We start from the raw sequence: 17,791 nt of genomic DNA on the forward strand, positions 1-17,791 counted from the left end.
TCTTTTTGCCTGTCCATGCATGAATCGTTAGCAGCCAGTCTGTTTATCTGTAGACCTGCTTTTCTATAGACCCACTCACCTATCCTATCCTACTATCGTCTTTATTTAAACAATGAAAATGTAAGGAATTTAGTATATTTTCATGAAAAGTCCACACTAATGAATGGGAGGACAAAATGCAGCATAACCTTTGAAGTTGACTTGTGTTGTTTTGAGTTTTAAGTCTTTTGCCTGTGGAAGAAATCCATTGGAGTCCAAGTGGGAATGATTTGTAGGTCTGGATTTGCCATTCAGAGTTTATTAAGGTGGAGGGAGCCTTTACAATCCAGGTGTATCAACACATCTAATTAACTAATAAATTAGGTAGAGATAATTCCCAGTGTTGATGATTATGTGAAAATTAGTTAATTTATGTGATTTAAAAAATTCAGATGGTTTTAATCAGTTTGGGGATCTGTTTTTTTCTTGGTGGCTTTAGATTAACCACTGATGGTTAATGAAATTATAATCCTGTATTTAGTACTCATCATTACAAGTATGCTAAAATATCTGGATATTTAATTAATCGAGGGAAGACCATTGTCAGCCAGGAGAGGCTGTGAAAGAAATGCAGGTTTATTTTCAAAAAAATACATCATAAAGTCTGGGCTAGAGGTTTTCTCGTGGACCCTCGGCAGTGGCCAGAGGTAGGCTGCTGAGCTGTCCCTGCAAAAATGATGAATTAATGTGTTCGTTGAGCATCATCTGAGGGGGGTAACATTTCATACACGCGTACTGCTATTTTCCAAGTACGTGAAGATGCTTTGATTAATACATGCAAATTATATTAAAGCGGTATTCATGGTGACTTTAAATTGTCAGTGATCGTTTCAGAGCACAGAGAGTGAAAGTTATGATGTTTTTGATGTTTACACGGGGGTCTTAAAATTCAGGGCTTTGGAAACTTTCTGTCACAGGATGACAATTTGACCTCTCCAGTTTGCTTCTAATAATTAGACTGTGGTACACGGTCATGTGTGGTCGGTGATGTGTAGCGTTGTGGAGATGGTGCCGTTTTGCAGTTCTACCAAAAAAATTGTGCGTTGAAAGTTGGTCTGTTGCTTGGTAGCTTGAACGACATTTTCTATACAAGCAGTGGTATTTATAGATTTTTCTAGACTGTGAACTTTTTAGGGGCAGGGAATAGAGCTGATTGTTTTTCTGGGCGGGGCAGAGAGCCTTATGCTGAAATGTCGAGTCAATGAATGAAAAAAAAAGTGTGTAGAGCTGAAGCAGCCCCCGAATCAGCTTAGGCGGAGAGACTTGCCCAGCTGTCAGGGGTGAGGGCGGACCCCTTAGCCGCGCTCGTCAGAAGGCGCTGTCGTGGGCTGGGGCAAGGACTTGGGCAGGGCCCGAGCGTTGGGGCCTGTGAGGGACGGTCTTCGGCTCTGAGCATCTCGGTCGAGCTTTCAGGAGTTGTGCTGCTGAACTGTAGAACCCTTATTCCTTTCCGTCTCGGGGGTGACCCCAGTTTCTCTCCGTACCACTCGTCGATTCTTACCCCGGTCTTCTCTCCGACCTTCTCTAGAACTTCACCACTGAGAGTGTGGGCCCCAGCCCAGCAGTGCCCGCAGTCTGGGAGCTTTTGGGGAACGCAGAACCCCAGGCTTCACCCCAGGCCTGCTGGGTCCGAGTGTTTATTTTGACAGGACCCCCAGATGCTTCATGCGTTTGTTACAGTTGGAGTGGCGCTGATCTGGGGGATGTTGTTAAACCTTTTCTTAGCCTTGAAAACTTTTGTTCAAGGCCTAAGTTTTTTTGAAATGCCCAATAAAACGTGTAGAACCATTTTCAGCTACTCTCTTGTGTTGTTTATTTAGATTTTGGGAAGAATGATAAAAGTCAGTCCCTTGTGGCTCGAGTCTCAGTAAAAATCGTGTATTAGAGAAAGAGGGGGAGAGAGGAACGGGGACACGCCAGTCACCGGCTGCACTGGGTGTTTGCTCGTAGGAGCAGAAGGAGGCTGGGCGTTTGGATGTACCGCGCCGAGCAGCAGGGCTGGCTGTTTGCCAGGGGGAAGTGGCATCCTAAGTGCTCTCATTCCTAGTCGTGGTCACCGCAGGCGGGCAGCGTGGGGACGGGCAGGGGCAGCGAGGGAACCCGCCTTTGCCCATTGCCTTCCCAGGGCTGGCCTAGGAAGGGGTTTCTGGACGCCGAGGGCCAGGGGACAAGGGAGAGGGTGGTGGCTTTTGTCGCCTCTGGAGGAGGGGTTGGGACCCTGCAGAACTCAGACGGCTTTGAGGCACAACTTCAGGAGTCGGCGTTTCCTGTGAAAGTGCGTTTGGCCCGTTTTTGCTCCTCTTCCCTTCGACGTCTCCATTCCCGTGAGGCGCCACCGGCAGTCGGTCCCCGGGGGCTGCTCTTAGCCCTGCAGACCCGCCCCCGGGACCGCGGCTCTGTGCCCGTCCTTCGCCCGGACCTGGGATTCCCCAGTGGGGCCGCGGGAGATCCGTCTGGAGATACTGGCACCGGCGGGTCGGGTCGAGGGCTGCTGGACGCCGCACAGCGCCCGGGGCCTGTCGCCGGCCCAGAGAAGCTGTCCCCTGGCTCACCGCCCGAGCCCGCTCCTTTGTCCACCTGCCTCCAGCGCCACTCTCATCCTTAAGTAGCAGGCGTGCCCGGTGCCCGCGGCACGGCGCCAGCCACAGGAGACAGCGGCCCGCGTGTCTCAGTGCGCTCGCGCTCGTCCCCCACGGCCGTGTCCCCGGGGTCTCCCTGGTGCCGGGCACGCGCGTTCCCGAGCGTCGCTGTCTGTCTGTCTGTCTGTCGGGCCAGCGACTCCTCCTCCACCACCGCTCCGCACTTCGCCTCTGCCCCATGGCCCCTCACGGCGCCTGCGTGCATGCCATCGCGGCGACTCCCGTGGCTCCAGCTAGGCTGCATCCTCCGTCCGAGGGACGCTGCGCGTTTTCTTCATCGCGGCGTTCCGAGTACTTAGCACAGCTCCTGATACCAAGTAGGCTCCCGGGTGGTTAGTCGGGAATACGTTTTTCTTCTTCGAGGCGTGAGTAATGGTTCAGGTGATTTGGAAGTGGGTTTACGGATGAGGTTTTCCTGTCCCTGGCTTTGTGCGCGGCGGGACTTCCCCCGCCTCCCCGCCGCGCTCGATGCCGCTGCCCCCTCCGATGCCGCTTTGTCTCCTGTTGCGTGTGGCGGTAGGGCACGTGCTGTGGGTGCCTGTGTCTTACTGTTCATTGTCACCCAGGTTTGCGTTTGGATTAGACCTTAATCTCTTGACTACACGTTTAGGAAATCCACGTCTGTCATGGCACGTGCTTGGGCATCTCTTCTCACCCTAAAGGACAAGCCTTAGGCTGATTACAGGTCTTGCGGTGGGGGCAGAGGATGGGGTGGAGGGAGAGGAATGGTGACTTTCTCTTTGGAAAAACAGAAAACATAGCGAGAGCCCTTGGGGAGGGAGAACGGTGCATTGGAGTCATGTAAAACCTCTTTTCTGGTATGTTTCTTAATCCACTGCTATCAGAAAATGCACTAATTATAGTAACAGGGTCAAAAGCAAGTCCATATTTGTGAAGGATCTGAATAACAGAAGAACATTTAAAGCAACCTTTTTTTTTGCTTTCAAATAAATGGCTAGAATATTGTCCTTGTATAAGTCCTATCTGATAGGCTGTGAGTTTGTTTAAATGAATATTTTTTGATTTGTTGGAACTTTTTTGATAGGATAATCTTTAGCCCAGATATTTTCTAAAACATAAATTTTTAAATTAGTGAAAATTTAGATAAGGTTATATGAATTTTACTGGATAGTCCTTACAGTTGTGAGCCAGGCCACTAGAAAATGTTCCAAAGGGTATATTTTTATTCTCGTCTACAAAAGTTGCTCACGATGTAGACATAGAGGGTAATTGAACTGGTCCACGATTGCACAGAGGTGGAACTATTTTAGCCCTAGGAAACTCTGTCCACTGCATAATTATTGGGTGTGTGGGCAGTCTGGCTGCCGTTCTTATGCGATTTTAATCTTTTTTTTTTCCTCCTTAAAGACAACGTAGCAGAGGTCCGTTTGTGGAGTGGAGAATCTAAATCTCATAGAATAATTTCCAAAGGAATTACTTACAATGTCATTTTGGAATTTAGAAATCAAATGTTTTTTTCAAATTGGTTGTCTTTATACTGGAAACAATTATTTTTTATATCTTTTTTGTATTTGTCTTGCTATGGCACCCTTTTTTGAAGAAAGTTATTTGCTTCACGAGTCTAATGACAGAGCAATGGGTAGACATAGGTTTTCTTATTTCAAGTCTTAAATTAGATGCCCTCCCAGAATGTATGAGTAGTCCTCAAAGGGAAAACAATGTATGCAAATTCCCTTTAAGATGCGATTTAGCGTCAATTTGCTGCCATTAAGAGAAGTAAGATGGTAGAAACTGTCATTAGTTTTCCTGTATGACAAAGCCCTGCCAACCACTAAGACTGTTTATTAACCTTATTACGATATTAGCCAGTGAGATCATACTTTTATTGGATAATTTACGTAGTATCAAACTGTTCAAATTACTGTGATTTATAAGGCCAGTGGAATTTTTGTACATATATGTATTTTTAATCTGAGATTATTTCTTTTCATGGAGCACCTTAAGTTTCGTGTTCACTTCAGACAGAACGATGTGTACCCTGGCCTGATGTGCATAGAATTAAAAAATATTTTTTAAATCCAGTTTTTAGGAATTAGCCTTTTAATTTAAATGGGGGTAGTTCTCAGAAGGAAATAAGGTAGTGAGATGGGGAACAGAAAAATATATAGCTTTTTTTAATGTATATAGAAAAATATGTAGAATTTTTTCCCTGTGTTTTGTGCCCTTGAAGCCATTTCTTCATATTGCAGTGAGAATAGGTAAGTGTCAGAGTAATGCAAAGCGTTTACTTTGCTGATAAGTTCATTTCTGTTCATTAAAGTCTTATCAAATCCGACTATAATGTATTTCTCTAACACATCTGTTGCTTTATATAACATCGCTCGGTCCGTTAGGACGGTGGGGCGTTTTGGAGGTGTGTGTCGGGGGCGGGGGTGGGCAATGGCGGGTGGTGATGAGGACGTCAGAGGAAGCTCTTAGACATTTTACTTGTTTCCTCCTCCACCGCTCCTGAGACCTTCTCCGTGTTGGCCGTGTGAGTGTAGACGAGTGTGGGGGATGTTAGGAGTGGCCTGGTTTCTTTCCTTCTTTTTCCTAGCCAAGGAAGTACCGCCTGGGGCTGCTGGAGGAGAGGCTAGTTCCGATGGGATCAAAGGCGCGAAAAGCAAAGAACCCTATTGGCTGCCTTGCCGACAGGTGTAAATCAGGAGTACCCATCAATATGGTTTGGTGGAACAGAGTCACAGAAAACAATTTACAGGTAAAAATAATTTTATTAGACATTTTTTGAAAGTGAATATCTTGGCTGCTTTCTGTGTCTGTGGGGGGTGGCTGTGAGATCGGGTGGCTTAGGTGATCTGCTTAGGGGGTGTATGTATTTTTTTAATCACAGTGAGGTTAGTGGCCCTTTAACCTGACTGATTTTGTTGGGTGACTTTTTGAGCTTTCTCTGGTTGTCCTTTCCCTATTCTTTTATTACATTTGGTTTTTCCCTTTTGGATCCTGTTAACAGTTCAGTTATTTTTAATACTCAGTTACTTAGGCTACTACATTCAAAAATCATATTATAAAACTTATTGATTTTATTTATTTGGGATCCAACAACGGGAAGCTCCATATGGTGTCTTTTTGCACCCTTTTGGTGGGAAATAAAAATTGTATGTGAACAGACTTGTTGAGTGTTCGCTCTAAAACCATCTTCGATAGTACATTGTCATAGAGTTATTACAGGTGCATTTTAGTCTCTGACTCTGCCTTATTGCAGAGTAATGAAAATGAATTTTTATAACTCAAAGGCTAGCTTTTGTACAAGGTTCTGAAGTTCCCATAAAATAATTGAATTACATTCAATTTCAGTTTGTGTTATAATCTCATTTTAAAAAATTGGTAATTGTATGATATTGATCTGTTAATCAAAATTTCAGTTTAGCTAGAAGTAGAATATCTTTCCTCCCTTACGTTCTGAGTAAGTTGGTATTTTTAATATATTGCTAGCCAAAAGTCTGTAATCCCACATACCCATAAAACAAAGTTAACAACTTGGTTTTATTTTTGTCACCAGCCTTTTTTTATAAAGGGGCTCCACAATCTTTTGTTCCGTTCAATATTAATACCATAGCAATACTTGTATTGCCTTAGGCATAGAAATAAAGAAGTTATTCTGAATACTGCAAAACATGGTATCTGCCCCAACTGAAATTTTGGCAGTAAATATAAAGATAAGGAAAAACCGGGGTGTGTGGGTGGGGGGTGCGTAATCATATACTTAAAATTTCAGTGTCGAGTTTTGGATATGTCATTGCCGAATAGCAATATGGTTTACTGAGTTTTTGTCTGAGATCAGGAGACAGGTTTGATGTGGATTGTTAGAATTATCTTTCAGTTTTGAAAAGAAGGTCTGAAAATAAATTGGACCCCAACTATATGAGAATAAATACAGGTGTAACTGGAACCGTTGGTGGGTTACGCAGTGAAACGCTGATAATAAATGCAGAAATAGAGCCACCTGGCCTCCCCACGGCCGCCCCCCTTCCTTAGGCAATTTTCCAAAGACGCCTTTTTAGTGCAGCTTGACCAATTATTAGAAGAATTATTATTAGTATAAGAATGTATGCTAGAATTAATCTTTAATTAATTAAAATAGCTAGTAATAGATTTGCATTCCATGTGAGAAAGATCGGTGTTATCTGAGTCTCGTATTTCAAATACTGTTATTGTTTTATGCTTCAAGTAGTTCTTTCCTTTAAGGGCGTAGGGAATGCCTCAGTAGCCTGGTTTGACATTGGAGGGGCGATGGTACCTCACACTGTCAGTCACGCGTTGAAGTGTTGAAACACCCGTCTTGCCATCCTCGTGGATTCCTAAATCGGGTACCTGGTGTGTATGCAGAACAAAGAGCATGCCGGGACATTTTTTTTCCCCCCATTGGGGTTTAGTACGATGCTTGCTTCTTAATACTGTATATTTTTCACATAAAAAATTTAAAGGATCGTATAGCTGGATACATTAATCTTTCCTATTTCATTCGTTTCCTTTCCTTTAAAACTTAAGTTTTCTCAATCACGAGATCAAAGAAATGTTTCTATTTTATTTTAGTAATTATAGCTATGTTCCCTAAATGGTCACTTTGTGCCAGGCTCTGTGCTAAGCTCCTTACGTGTGTTGTCTCTCTCAGTCTCCTGATAGCTTATGGGACAGATGTCATTGTCAACGGAAAAGCGTCTTCAGAGACGCTAAGTAACGTTAAAGTTCAGCAGCAGTTAGAAGAGCAGAAATTTGAACGCATTTTTGTCAGACTTCAAAATGTCCACACATCTCTAGTTGTTCTAGATTGTTAATCGGTTTGTCTAACTGGTTAACCAGACTTCTGTCGGGAGACTTTTCTGAGGATGAGGATGCAGACATAGCTTCCCAGACGTGGACGGCGACTTAGGCATAACTCTGCAGTCTTTGCAAGGTCAGCCTTTTCTCCTCGTGGTTCATCTTTTTCTCAGTGATGTTTAACTAACTTTCTTTTGGAACTTTGAACATTTCTTTACATTGATTTCTTAATCTTTACCTAATGTCTTTTGAAGTTTTTCCACTTCTAAAAACAAAAGAAAACCAAATAACAAATGAAAACCTTAAAACAACAACAATAAAATCTGTCTCTGAAGGTTTCTGCTTGATTCAATCATAACTGCATTTATTTTCTTCAGTGATGGATTTCTTTTAAGAACCCATGATTCTCAACCTATTAGTGCTTAATAATCTTCGAATTTATTTTCTACCAGGAATCTCATGATATGAAAGCGCCTGTCTACCATACACGTGACACTTGTAAAACAGTGGTTCATGCTTTCATTCTAAAAAATACATAGTGTGCTGATTAGAGAATCAAAGAAACCTAACGTTTCCCTTAGTTGTTTGTAGCTTGGTGAAGACTAAATTCGGTCTTTCCGCGGCTGTTTGAAATGCCGGTGGCGCCCCGGGTCTCCGTGCCCATGCCTGCAGGTCGGCGTGGTGGCAGGCCGCTCGCGCTGCTGGTCCAGCCCGCCAGAGACCCCCTTCCCCGCCGCGCCCGGCGCTCTGGCCCGGCGCCGGGTCCTGCCGGCCCCCTCAGCATCCTCGCCTGTGTTCTACCCTGGCTCCTCGTCACCCCCTGTTGCCGGCTCACTTCACGTGTTCTCTGCTTTCCTCTGTGTGCCGGAGGTTCCTAAAATTGTGTTTCTGTTAGAACCGTCTTCCGAATTCAAGACCTCAGTTTTTTGTGCCCCCCGACACCTCTCGCGGAGATGCACATCCCGCTGCCACTGCGGGCTCGGCGTGCAAACGATTTTTCTGCTCTGCAGATCTGCTTTTTAAACAGTCTCTTCCGTTTCTTCCTTAGTGAATGGCTTTCTCTTCCCCGGCACTGAGGCTGCAGATCTCGACTTCTTCGCCGTCGTCTTCCACACTCTGCTCTTTCCTGTAAGAAAACGGCAGTTGAGAAAAGCCTCACTGTTAGTAACTGATGGAACTGAACTTCTAGTCCAGATCGATTTAATTCCAAATCCAGAGGTGGTTCCCCTGTATCGTCTGCCTCTAACCCCTGGTCTATAAAATTCTCCAGTATTTTTCTCCTCTTCCCTCTTGTAACACCACCGACTAGTTTATACCGCAGCTCGTGCCCTCTGAGTGATTTTTGTCAGACCCTTTCCGCATCCGTTCTGCCCCTCTAGGGCTGTCTCTCTCTAACCATCACGGATATTAAATTCTAATCAGATGGACTCTTTTATGCCTCGTGTCATATGAAGTCCATAGTCAGTTCTCCGTACCTGTGTATCTCTCCCATTGTTAACTGAGCCTGAAAAAAATCTTTCCTCCCTTTTTCTTCGAGTTAGTTCAAATGCTACCTCCTCTGTGAATACTTGCTCCAACACCTCAAAGAAACAAATGTTTTTTTTACTGTTTCCACAATACTTGGTGGTGTTTAACAGTCATTCATTCTGTTTTATAGTGAGTTGTCTTTTCCCACTGGATTGTAAGCATTTGAAACTAGGCGCGTGTTTATCATCTTTGTGCCCGTAAGGCATTTTGCTTGTCCCTCAGCGTTGCCGTCCACTGCCCTCCGATGCATCATTCTAAGACTTTCATATGCTTTTAGGAATCGGTTATGTGTGTTCTGAGAATCATAGCCAGCATACATTACCATTGCTTCGTAAATTATCACTGCCGATTTAGCACGTAGGTGACTTCTTTTGAAATGTTAGAGGATCTTCTGTATTTTAAAAAACTCAAAATTTGACATTGTCTGAAGTATTATTAGTGTTTTTCGGTATTCCGAGCCTGGTAGTAGGTAGTTCTAATGACTTCTCACAGCCTTGGTAAGGGGCAGGGCTTCTCCACTTTGTGTTCTTCCTGTGACTTTGGCCCGCACACCAAGCAGGTGGTCGAGGAGGTCGCTGGAGGCCCCGCATCGGCAGTGCTTTATTTCACCGAAGTGCAAGTTCACGTTTACGTTTTCTCAGTCTCTGCCTCGGATGTTTACCCGTCTCTCTCTCTGCCTGGGCATTCCGTGTGTGAAGTCAAGAATTTTCATTTATTTAAGATTACACTTTTCAAATGCTGCTGCTTTTTAGGACTGAAGTAGTTTATCACCTGCCTTTCAGAATTGTGAGGATTCAAATTTCCAGGCACATAGTAGATATTGAATAAATGTCCCTTCCTCCAGTTTTACCTTATCACTTTTAAATTAGAGATGCGTGTGGCGTCATGGCACATGTATCGAATGAGGCAGTGGCATTGTCTTTCAGGGGCTTACGCTTTAATGCTGATGCACGCGAACATTTTTAAAGACGAGTTTAAAACTTTGTGAAGGAGTAACAGCGTGTTCCCACCCTTCACGTAGGAATTAGGTGTCAGCTTGAAAGAAGGGATAAATGCATGACTTTGTAAACGTGTCAGGGTATTTCGGTTTAAGATTTCTCTACAATAATGGCATGTTAAATACACTTGTTTCAGAACTTCGGAAATACTGGGGCTGTGGATAGTGAGTGGTTGGCATTACCGGTGTTTCAGCACCCCCCAGCGTGGTGCGGATGAGTGAGAGCCCTTGGACAGTTGGGTGTGCTAGGTTCATCCTTGTCAGCATCTCTTTTGATGGTGTTTTTCCCCCGTGTGCTGATTAAGCGGCATTTCTCGTGAGGAGTGTTTAATTCTAAGAATGCTCCCATTAAAATTTCTCGTCCCACACATTCTCCTGGACTCTGGTTGCTTGTTACTGGTGTTTTTAAGACCCCAGGGAGGTTTTGTAAACGTTCTGGATCTACTTGACACTCTAGTTCCTCGCCGAGTTTTGGTGTTACTTCAGGTGATTTCTAGTCTCTAGGGCCCAGGAAATGGGACTGTTTGGGCTTCAGTTGGAAGGATTGGAGTTTATAAGGGGGAAGCTTCACCCTGTCCACTCAGTTCCTGAGGACATTGAAGAGATACGGAGCTGTGGTGCAGCCAGCAGGCTCCCCTGGGGGCGCTGCTTTCGGCCCCTGGTCCCCCTCCTCTGGCTGCTGTTGCAAACCTTTGCATTCTCCCAAGACCTGCTCGCGCCTCCCTGTCACGTTTGAGTAAATGACTTGTGCCCTTCGGGCGGGGGGGGGGGGTCTTTGAGAGGGAATCGCCTCGCGTGTCACTCGGCTTTCTGCTGTGGTGCATGTTTTTGTTTTGTGCCCTTGTTTACTACTTTGACTCGTGTTGGACAAACAGGTGTTCGTGAACAGTGTGCTTCAGAGCCTGTCTCTGTTCTTCCCAGCAGTTTCTTCCACCGTTTATCCCTTCTCAGCTTTGGGCGGTCGCGGTCTGGACAGTGATTTCTTCCTCCCAGCTTATAAACGCGCCATCGTTCGCCAACCCTCGCCTGGGAACTTCTGCCCTCTTAGCTCCTGCACCGTTCTTTGGCAGGCCCCTTTGGGGTCCCCTGGCCCTCTTTGCCCTGCTCGCAGGACCCTCCGGGCCTCCACCCTTGACTCCCTTGCCTTTACGCCATCCGGTGACCTGACAGGTCTTTAGCCCGTCGGCTCCTGCGGTCCCCTGCGGCCTCCCGGATGCGCTTTATGTCCCGCGGGTCCCAGCACCCACTCAGCACCTGCTCCTGAGCGTCCCCCGCTCCGTGGCCTGCGGCGCTGGAGACGCGCCGTCTCCGGTGCGCGCCACGCTGTCCCCTCCAGACCTGTGTCTGCGCCGTCCCCGTGCACAGCCGTCCCCAGCCGGCCCCAGCCGTGTGTCTCGGTCGTTGCATCGCACCGTGCTTTTCGGTTCGTGAGCTCTTCTCCACGCCTCCGTCTTCCTCATCAGCCGTGTTCTTCGGCCAGTAAGGCCTGTCGATCGCGCCACTTTGGAATAAATGATCTGCACGCCACCTTCATTTCTTACCTGGACTATTATGATTTTTGTTGTCTCTTACTCGGTTTCCAGCTGCTGGTCTTTCAAACCACTGCCTGGGTGATTATCCAATCCAGGTCACTTAGAAGGGTGTCCAGCTCCCTCTCGCTGTCCCCCTGGTTACGCCGCGGACCTGCTGAGCTCCCGGCCGCAGGGTGAAGAGAGCCGCGCGCCTTCCGCCTGCGCATGCGCACGCGCTCCTTGTGCCCTGCGCTGTCGCGACTCCTCGCGCGTGTCTTCGGAGTCGGTTCAGGCATCTGGTCTTGCGACCTCATTAGACAGCAGTAAGCATTAAGAAGAGACAGCTTTTCCCTAGCGTTTACATCGCTCTAATAAATATGATTTTTGATATCTTGATGTTCTGAGCTCTTGGGGCTGTGCAGTTAGTTCCGGGGTACATTCTGTGCTTGTGCAATGCCAGTTTGGGAACTTCTGGAACACGGCGCCTGTGTGTTTCACGCCTCTGCCCTCCGCAGTGCCAGCACAGTGCCCAGCACTGTGTCTTAAGTATCAGCTGTTCAGATACTTGAATGAGTGAATCTGGGTCGAAGGTCATGGAGCAAGATGAGTCTTTGGTCTGATATTCTGAAATTTAATGCTTTTTGCATTTTCGTAAATCATACTTTATTACAGTTTCATCACATAAAATAGCATTATGGAAAAATGCTTGGAAAAACCTTAACATATGTTAAATTTTATGACTAAATATGGCAGGATTCTTGGTTAGATAGAATGCCTCTAAGTAAATATCTCTTACTGTGCAATGTGACAGGTCTCACCGTTGTGTAGCTGTGGATAGAAGTGTGCATAGGCGTGGAAGACACTTACGGCCATAAAAAACAATTCTTGCCTCTCTGGAGTGCAGTCTCACTCTCCTGGGCTACTCATTAATTGACCTAAGTGGATATATATTTTTTTCCTCTCTTTTTAAGCAGAGTAATATCTTTTTTTCCAACTTTATTGATGTAATTGACAAATCAATATTGAGAATGAGCTAGGTGGTCTGCCACCAGGACCATTAATGATTACCGTTCCTGGAGGACTTTGACATGTAAATCACTTTTCAGTGACAGAAGAGGAAGTTGTTCATTCGTTTTTGTTTTTGAATGTCTTTTATCCTCCAGATACAGAGTTTGCTTTTTTATGCTCATGGGTTCTACTGTTCTCAATTTAAATACTGCATATTTTATGTGAATTTTTATGGTAAGGGCTTAAGTGGCTTCATGCTTTACAAATCTCAACAAACTGTCCTAAAACATTTTTGCAAAAATTATGTACGCTTAATGAAAAACTTTCAGATACTACAGAGAAGTACAAAGAAGGAAGCAGAAATGTTCCCAGTTCCCTCACCACCCGGAAATAACATCTCTCGCCGTCGTAGTGAGCGTTTTTAGTTAGCCTCATTTTGCATTTATACACACACACAAGCATTCCCTCCTCCCTACCCTTAGATATAAGTACACTATTTTACAGAAATAGCAATTTAGTATAATTGCTGTACTGTAGCCTGATTTTTATTTGATTTTATTTCTACTCATAGTGGTATGGGCCTCTTTCCATGGCACATGAAAATACACCAATCTGCGTGATTTTTAACGGCGGTTACACACTATTGTGTGTGCCCAAATCCACATAACCGTATCCTGAATGATAGATGTTTTAGCTATTCCCTTTTTTAAAAAAAAAATTATTAAAAAAGTGCTAAACTTAATTTTTTCTACTTGTGTAATTTTCCTCTTAAGCTTTAATTCCTTAGATGTGGCCGTGCTAGTCAAGGGATGGGTTTATTTTTCATTTCGATACATATTATCAAACTATTCTCAAGAATAGTGGTTCTGGTATTAACCACTTCTGACAAACTTGGTAAAGGGTGAACTAATGAGTATCTTTGGAAGTTCACGTGCTATAACTTCAAGCTGTCACATAGAATTACTTTATGCTGAGTTTTCTTTTTAATTCTACCATAACACAGAGTTTATTACTAATTGGTTTTCTTTTGGCAGGTTCTGACATACACGTGCTACTTTCCCCTTAAAATAGTCAGGTTATAAATAGAAGAACTTGTATTTAAAAGAACACTGATGTGACTTTCGGAAGCACTAGTAATCAACTCTCTTCCACTGTTTCCATCAATTCGATTCTGACTTATGTAGAATATCATATTTCTTCTTTCGGGGTGTTCATCAGAGGACCCGGCTTGCTTCAGAAAATTTGTACTCGTGTAGACTGATTTAAAAAATACTAGTAATATTTAGCTGTTAATTTTTAACTTATAAGTTGAACGTTGACTGGACTTGAATAGGTCAGTTTCTGAATAACTCAGAAGTTGAGTATATTTTGATAATAAATTTTAAACTGACCGTATTTGGGTATGATTGAATATGGGGAAATAACCCATTAAATTAACAACAACAACAAAAAAAACTAGTAAAATGTGAACTTGGAGGTTCTGATTAGCCATGCAACTTCTCCTTTCCATCTGGCCTTGTTCCTCTTTCTTCTGTGTTATTTATGAACACTGAAGACTAGTAAAAATAGCTCTGAACAGGGCCGCCCTTCGTGTCTGAGGGTCTCATCTTTTTATGACTTTTTAGATCATTTTACCAAGGCAAAGTGCTTGCCTCTTCATCCCATTCTCCACATCAGGGACCCTCTTCTACCCTCCCACATAATTCATTGCGCTTTGTCTTTTTTCAAGAAACACACACACACACACACACACACACACACACACACACTTTCCCTCCCTCCCTCCCTCCCTCCCTCCTTCACCTGCCTACCCACTCATATACTGGAACATGAATTTTTTGAATTAGTCTAAACTAGGCTCCTTTGTCATTCCAAAGAGGGAAGAATAGTAGCGAAGGTGAGAGATTGGAGTTGTAGGTTTTGAAAAAAAGTACATAAGGTTAAGATTAATACTGACATTTTATCTCCTTTTTTTTAATTGACTTAATTTGATCAAAGACAGTGGAGACTTGACCAGCTCAATCTAATTGAGTTTCAGCAACAAAGTCATTAAAACTTTCCTTCTTTGCCTTTCTTTCCACTTTTCCTTCCTCTTTCTCCTCCTCCTCTTCCTCTCTTTTTTCTCCTTTTCTTCTTTACTCTCTTTTATCATGGCTAGAAACTGAAAGATGGATTGGAGTTGAGCAAGACCAGTCAAGTTGGTCTCTTGGGACGATGGTGGAGTAGACCTGAACAGAGACGATGCTGGCCTAGCCTAGAAATGGGGAGATATAGTAGAATCTGAGAAAGATGTAGGACGTAGAATAGACTCCATGACTTGATAGTTCAAAGGTACCTGCATTATCAAAAGGATAGTTGTGACATAATTGATGTGTTCTGGAAAGAGATGATGTAAAAAGCAAAACAAGACTTGAAAAGAAAAGTGAGTTTTACCGGAAAATAATTGATTTGCTCTCAGATGGTTTGAAATGGTAATTGCAAAGTACCTCCTTTTAATGGTGTCTGATCTAGCCAAAACAAGGCTAATTTTTATATATCGATAACTTAAGGTCAAATTAGGAGCATCTCATATTTTGAAAGCATCACCACTAGATTTGTCTTCTGGACTTAACTCTCTCCAAAAATAGCCAAAACAAAACAAAACAAAACAAAACGAACAAAATACATGAAACAACAGTTTTCAAGACTTTAGCTGTCAGCATTAGAGGATAGTGGTCCCCGACAGATGAGAAACAAATGAGGCGGGTTGGGTTCTGTGACTGCCGCGGCTCACCGCCTGCGGGGTGGGGATGCTTCCAGCCAGGCGCATGGAGAGGAAACGCAGGTGGAACCCATCCAGCCGGGGTACCAACCTGGAAGGTCACGGAGGCCACGGTGGTTACGGTTCACACGAGAAAGTGCTGGAGAGAGAGCGCGTGCACGGGGACAGCACCGGACGCTTGCGGAGGGCCCCGCGAGTCCATGCCTGGACACCGATCAAAGGTGTGAGTGAGGAGGCTGCCTGGCCTGAAGAGATTTCTGACACGGCCACAGGAAATAATCTTCAGAGCTCTGCAAGGCCAAGAATAGCTCTCATTCTCACCAGCCAACCCTGAAAACATCGTAATTCATGAATCGTTCAGTAGGCTGATGGGAGGTCTCTTGCCTCAGTATTGGGGCCCGATTAGCCTCAGAATAAATGTTGCCTTAGTCCTTCCTAATAAGCTTAAAAGCAAGACCTGGAAGGATCGGACTGATTTTTAAGCAATTTACGCTGGAAAACAGCTGAAGAATATTTATGGGAATAAAAAAATCTCAGCATCCAGCAAGTTAAAAGTTAAGAGTAGTTGGCATCCAATCAAAAATAACCAGATTTGTAATAAAAACAGGAAAATATAAAAAGAAGAAAATAGAATCAGTCAAAATGGACCTGGAACTGTCACATCGGTAGTGTACGAGAAAACCAAAGCAGTTGTCATAGCTGTGTTCCGTAAGCTCAGGAAGCGGGAGGAAAGAGTAAACTTGTTAGTACAGGCACAGAAGGTACTTAAAATCCAAATCCAACTTGTAAAATTTAAAACTGCACTATCCGAAATAAAACATATGTTGTATGGAATCAGTGGCAGATTAGACATTGCATAAGAAAAGATCAGTGACCTCGAAGGCATAGCGGTGGAAACTGTCTAAGAAACAGAGAGAAAAAGTGAGCTGCGAGATGACCCGAAGCAGCCTGACACACTCGTGTTTGGAGCTCCTGATCTGGAGGAGTGGAGGTGCACACAGAAAAAAATGTTTTAAGAAATAACGGGCAAATGTTTTCCAAATTGAATGAAAACTGTAAACCCACAGATCCAAGAAGCTCAGCGATCACAAGCACAAAAGAACCATGGGGCGGGGGGTTGATAACCTGCAGCAAGCATACCAAGTCAGCAGCCAGAGGAAGAAAGGTCCATTTTTGAGATACAAAGATGTAAATACAACATATTTCTTATTGGAAACAATGCAAGCAAAAAGTTTAAAATATAGGAAGGGAAAACATGTCAACTTAGAGCATTCTTCTCTTGGAGAAAACATCCCATAAAATTGTAATCGGATGAGTGCACGTAAAGACTGGTGGGATGTGAATAAGGTGTGTGGCTTAGTTAGACCTATTGCACCAGTGTTAATTAATAAGGTTTTGAAAATACACTCTGGTTATGTGAGATGTTAGCTTTGGGGAAAGATGGTGAAGGGTACCACTTCTTGTGAGTCTTAAGTTACTTCAAAATAAAAAATTTAAATGCTTAAAAAAGTAAACACTTTTTCAGACATAGAGGAGTTGAAGGGATTCCCCATCAGCAGAAGTGTTCTTTGCAGTAGATACTAGAGGAAGTACTTCAGGCAAAGAGAAAACAATACCCTCTGAAAATCTGGATCTATACAAAGAAATGAAGAGTGCCGGAAATAGTAACTCCACGAATAAATAGTCATGCTCCGTGTGACGCTGGGGATATGCTCTCAGAGATGTGTTGTTAGATGACTTTGTCACTGTGTGAACGTCCCAGAGTGTAGTCACACACACCTGGGTGGCCCCGGCTGTAGGTACGGCCCGCTGCTCCGAGGCCGTGAGCCTGTGTGGCCTGCCACAGAACAACACGTTACATCAAGCAGAGGAGAACATTGTGCGATTAAGAGACGCAGAAACCACTAGCTATGTGAAGGTGCTGCGGGTTTAGCACGGCGCACTGTTCTGCAGCAAACTTCTTTATAAGTAGAGGACACGCCAGCGATAAACATTACAGTACTACGCAAACCAGCGACAATCACTTATCGTCATCAGGTGCCAGGCGCTGTGCGTAACTGGACATGCTATGCTTTAAGATGGCTGGCAGTGCAGTAAGTTCGTTTATATCGTCACCACGGACACGCGTAACGTGCTGTGCTATGACATTACGATGTCACTAGGCAATAGAAATTTTTAGCTCAATTACAATCTATGGGACACTGTCATAACTGATCTGTTGTTGACCAAAATGGCATATGACTGTGTAAGAAATTTTCCTTGTCATTATTTAGGTGTCTTTGAAAGATAATTGAGTGTTCAAAGCAAAAATAGTAACTATCGTAGGGTTTATAACATGTAGAAATAAAACATGATGAAATAGCACAAAGTGTGGCAGAGAGAAATGGAGGTATAATACTGTGAGCTCGCTACGCTACATCCGAAGTGGTTTGAAGACTCTTGGGTAGTGGGTGTTTTGAATTGAATCGTGTCTCCTTCAAATTCATGTTTAAGCCCAGCCTTTAATATGACTGTATGTGGAAATGGGGCC

General features: G+C 44.1%; 1 protein-coding gene across 5 annotated transcripts in view; it reads left to right on the forward strand.

Annotated features, from left to right (window-relative positions):
• The window catches only part of PAN3 (poly(A) specific ribonuclease subunit PAN3), a 119,165-nt gene that overhangs the window by 32,045 nt on the left and 69,329 nt on the right, over positions 1-17,791 (forward strand). For 4 of the 5 annotated variants that reach the window (XR_004953283.1, XR_004953282.1, XM_036228394.1 and 1 more), the window contains exon 5: positions 5,236-5,397. The exons of the other annotated variant lie outside the window; for it this stretch is intronic. Coding sequence is in view for 2 of the 4 variants with exons in the window: in XM_036228394.1 (XP_036084287.1) it covers positions 5,236-5,397 (162 nt within the window). In the remaining 2 variants the exon portion in view is untranslated. The remainder of the gene's footprint in view (positions 1-5,235; positions 5,398-17,791) is intronic. 5 annotated transcript variants of the gene reach the window in all.

This window comes from Rousettus aegyptiacus, unplaced genomic scaffold (assembly GCF_014176215.1).
Source record: "Rousettus aegyptiacus isolate mRouAeg1 unplaced genomic scaffold, mRouAeg1.p scaffold_m13_p_11, whole genome shotgun sequence".
Lineage (NCBI taxonomy): Eukaryota > Metazoa > Chordata > Mammalia > Chiroptera > Pteropodidae > Rousettus > Rousettus aegyptiacus.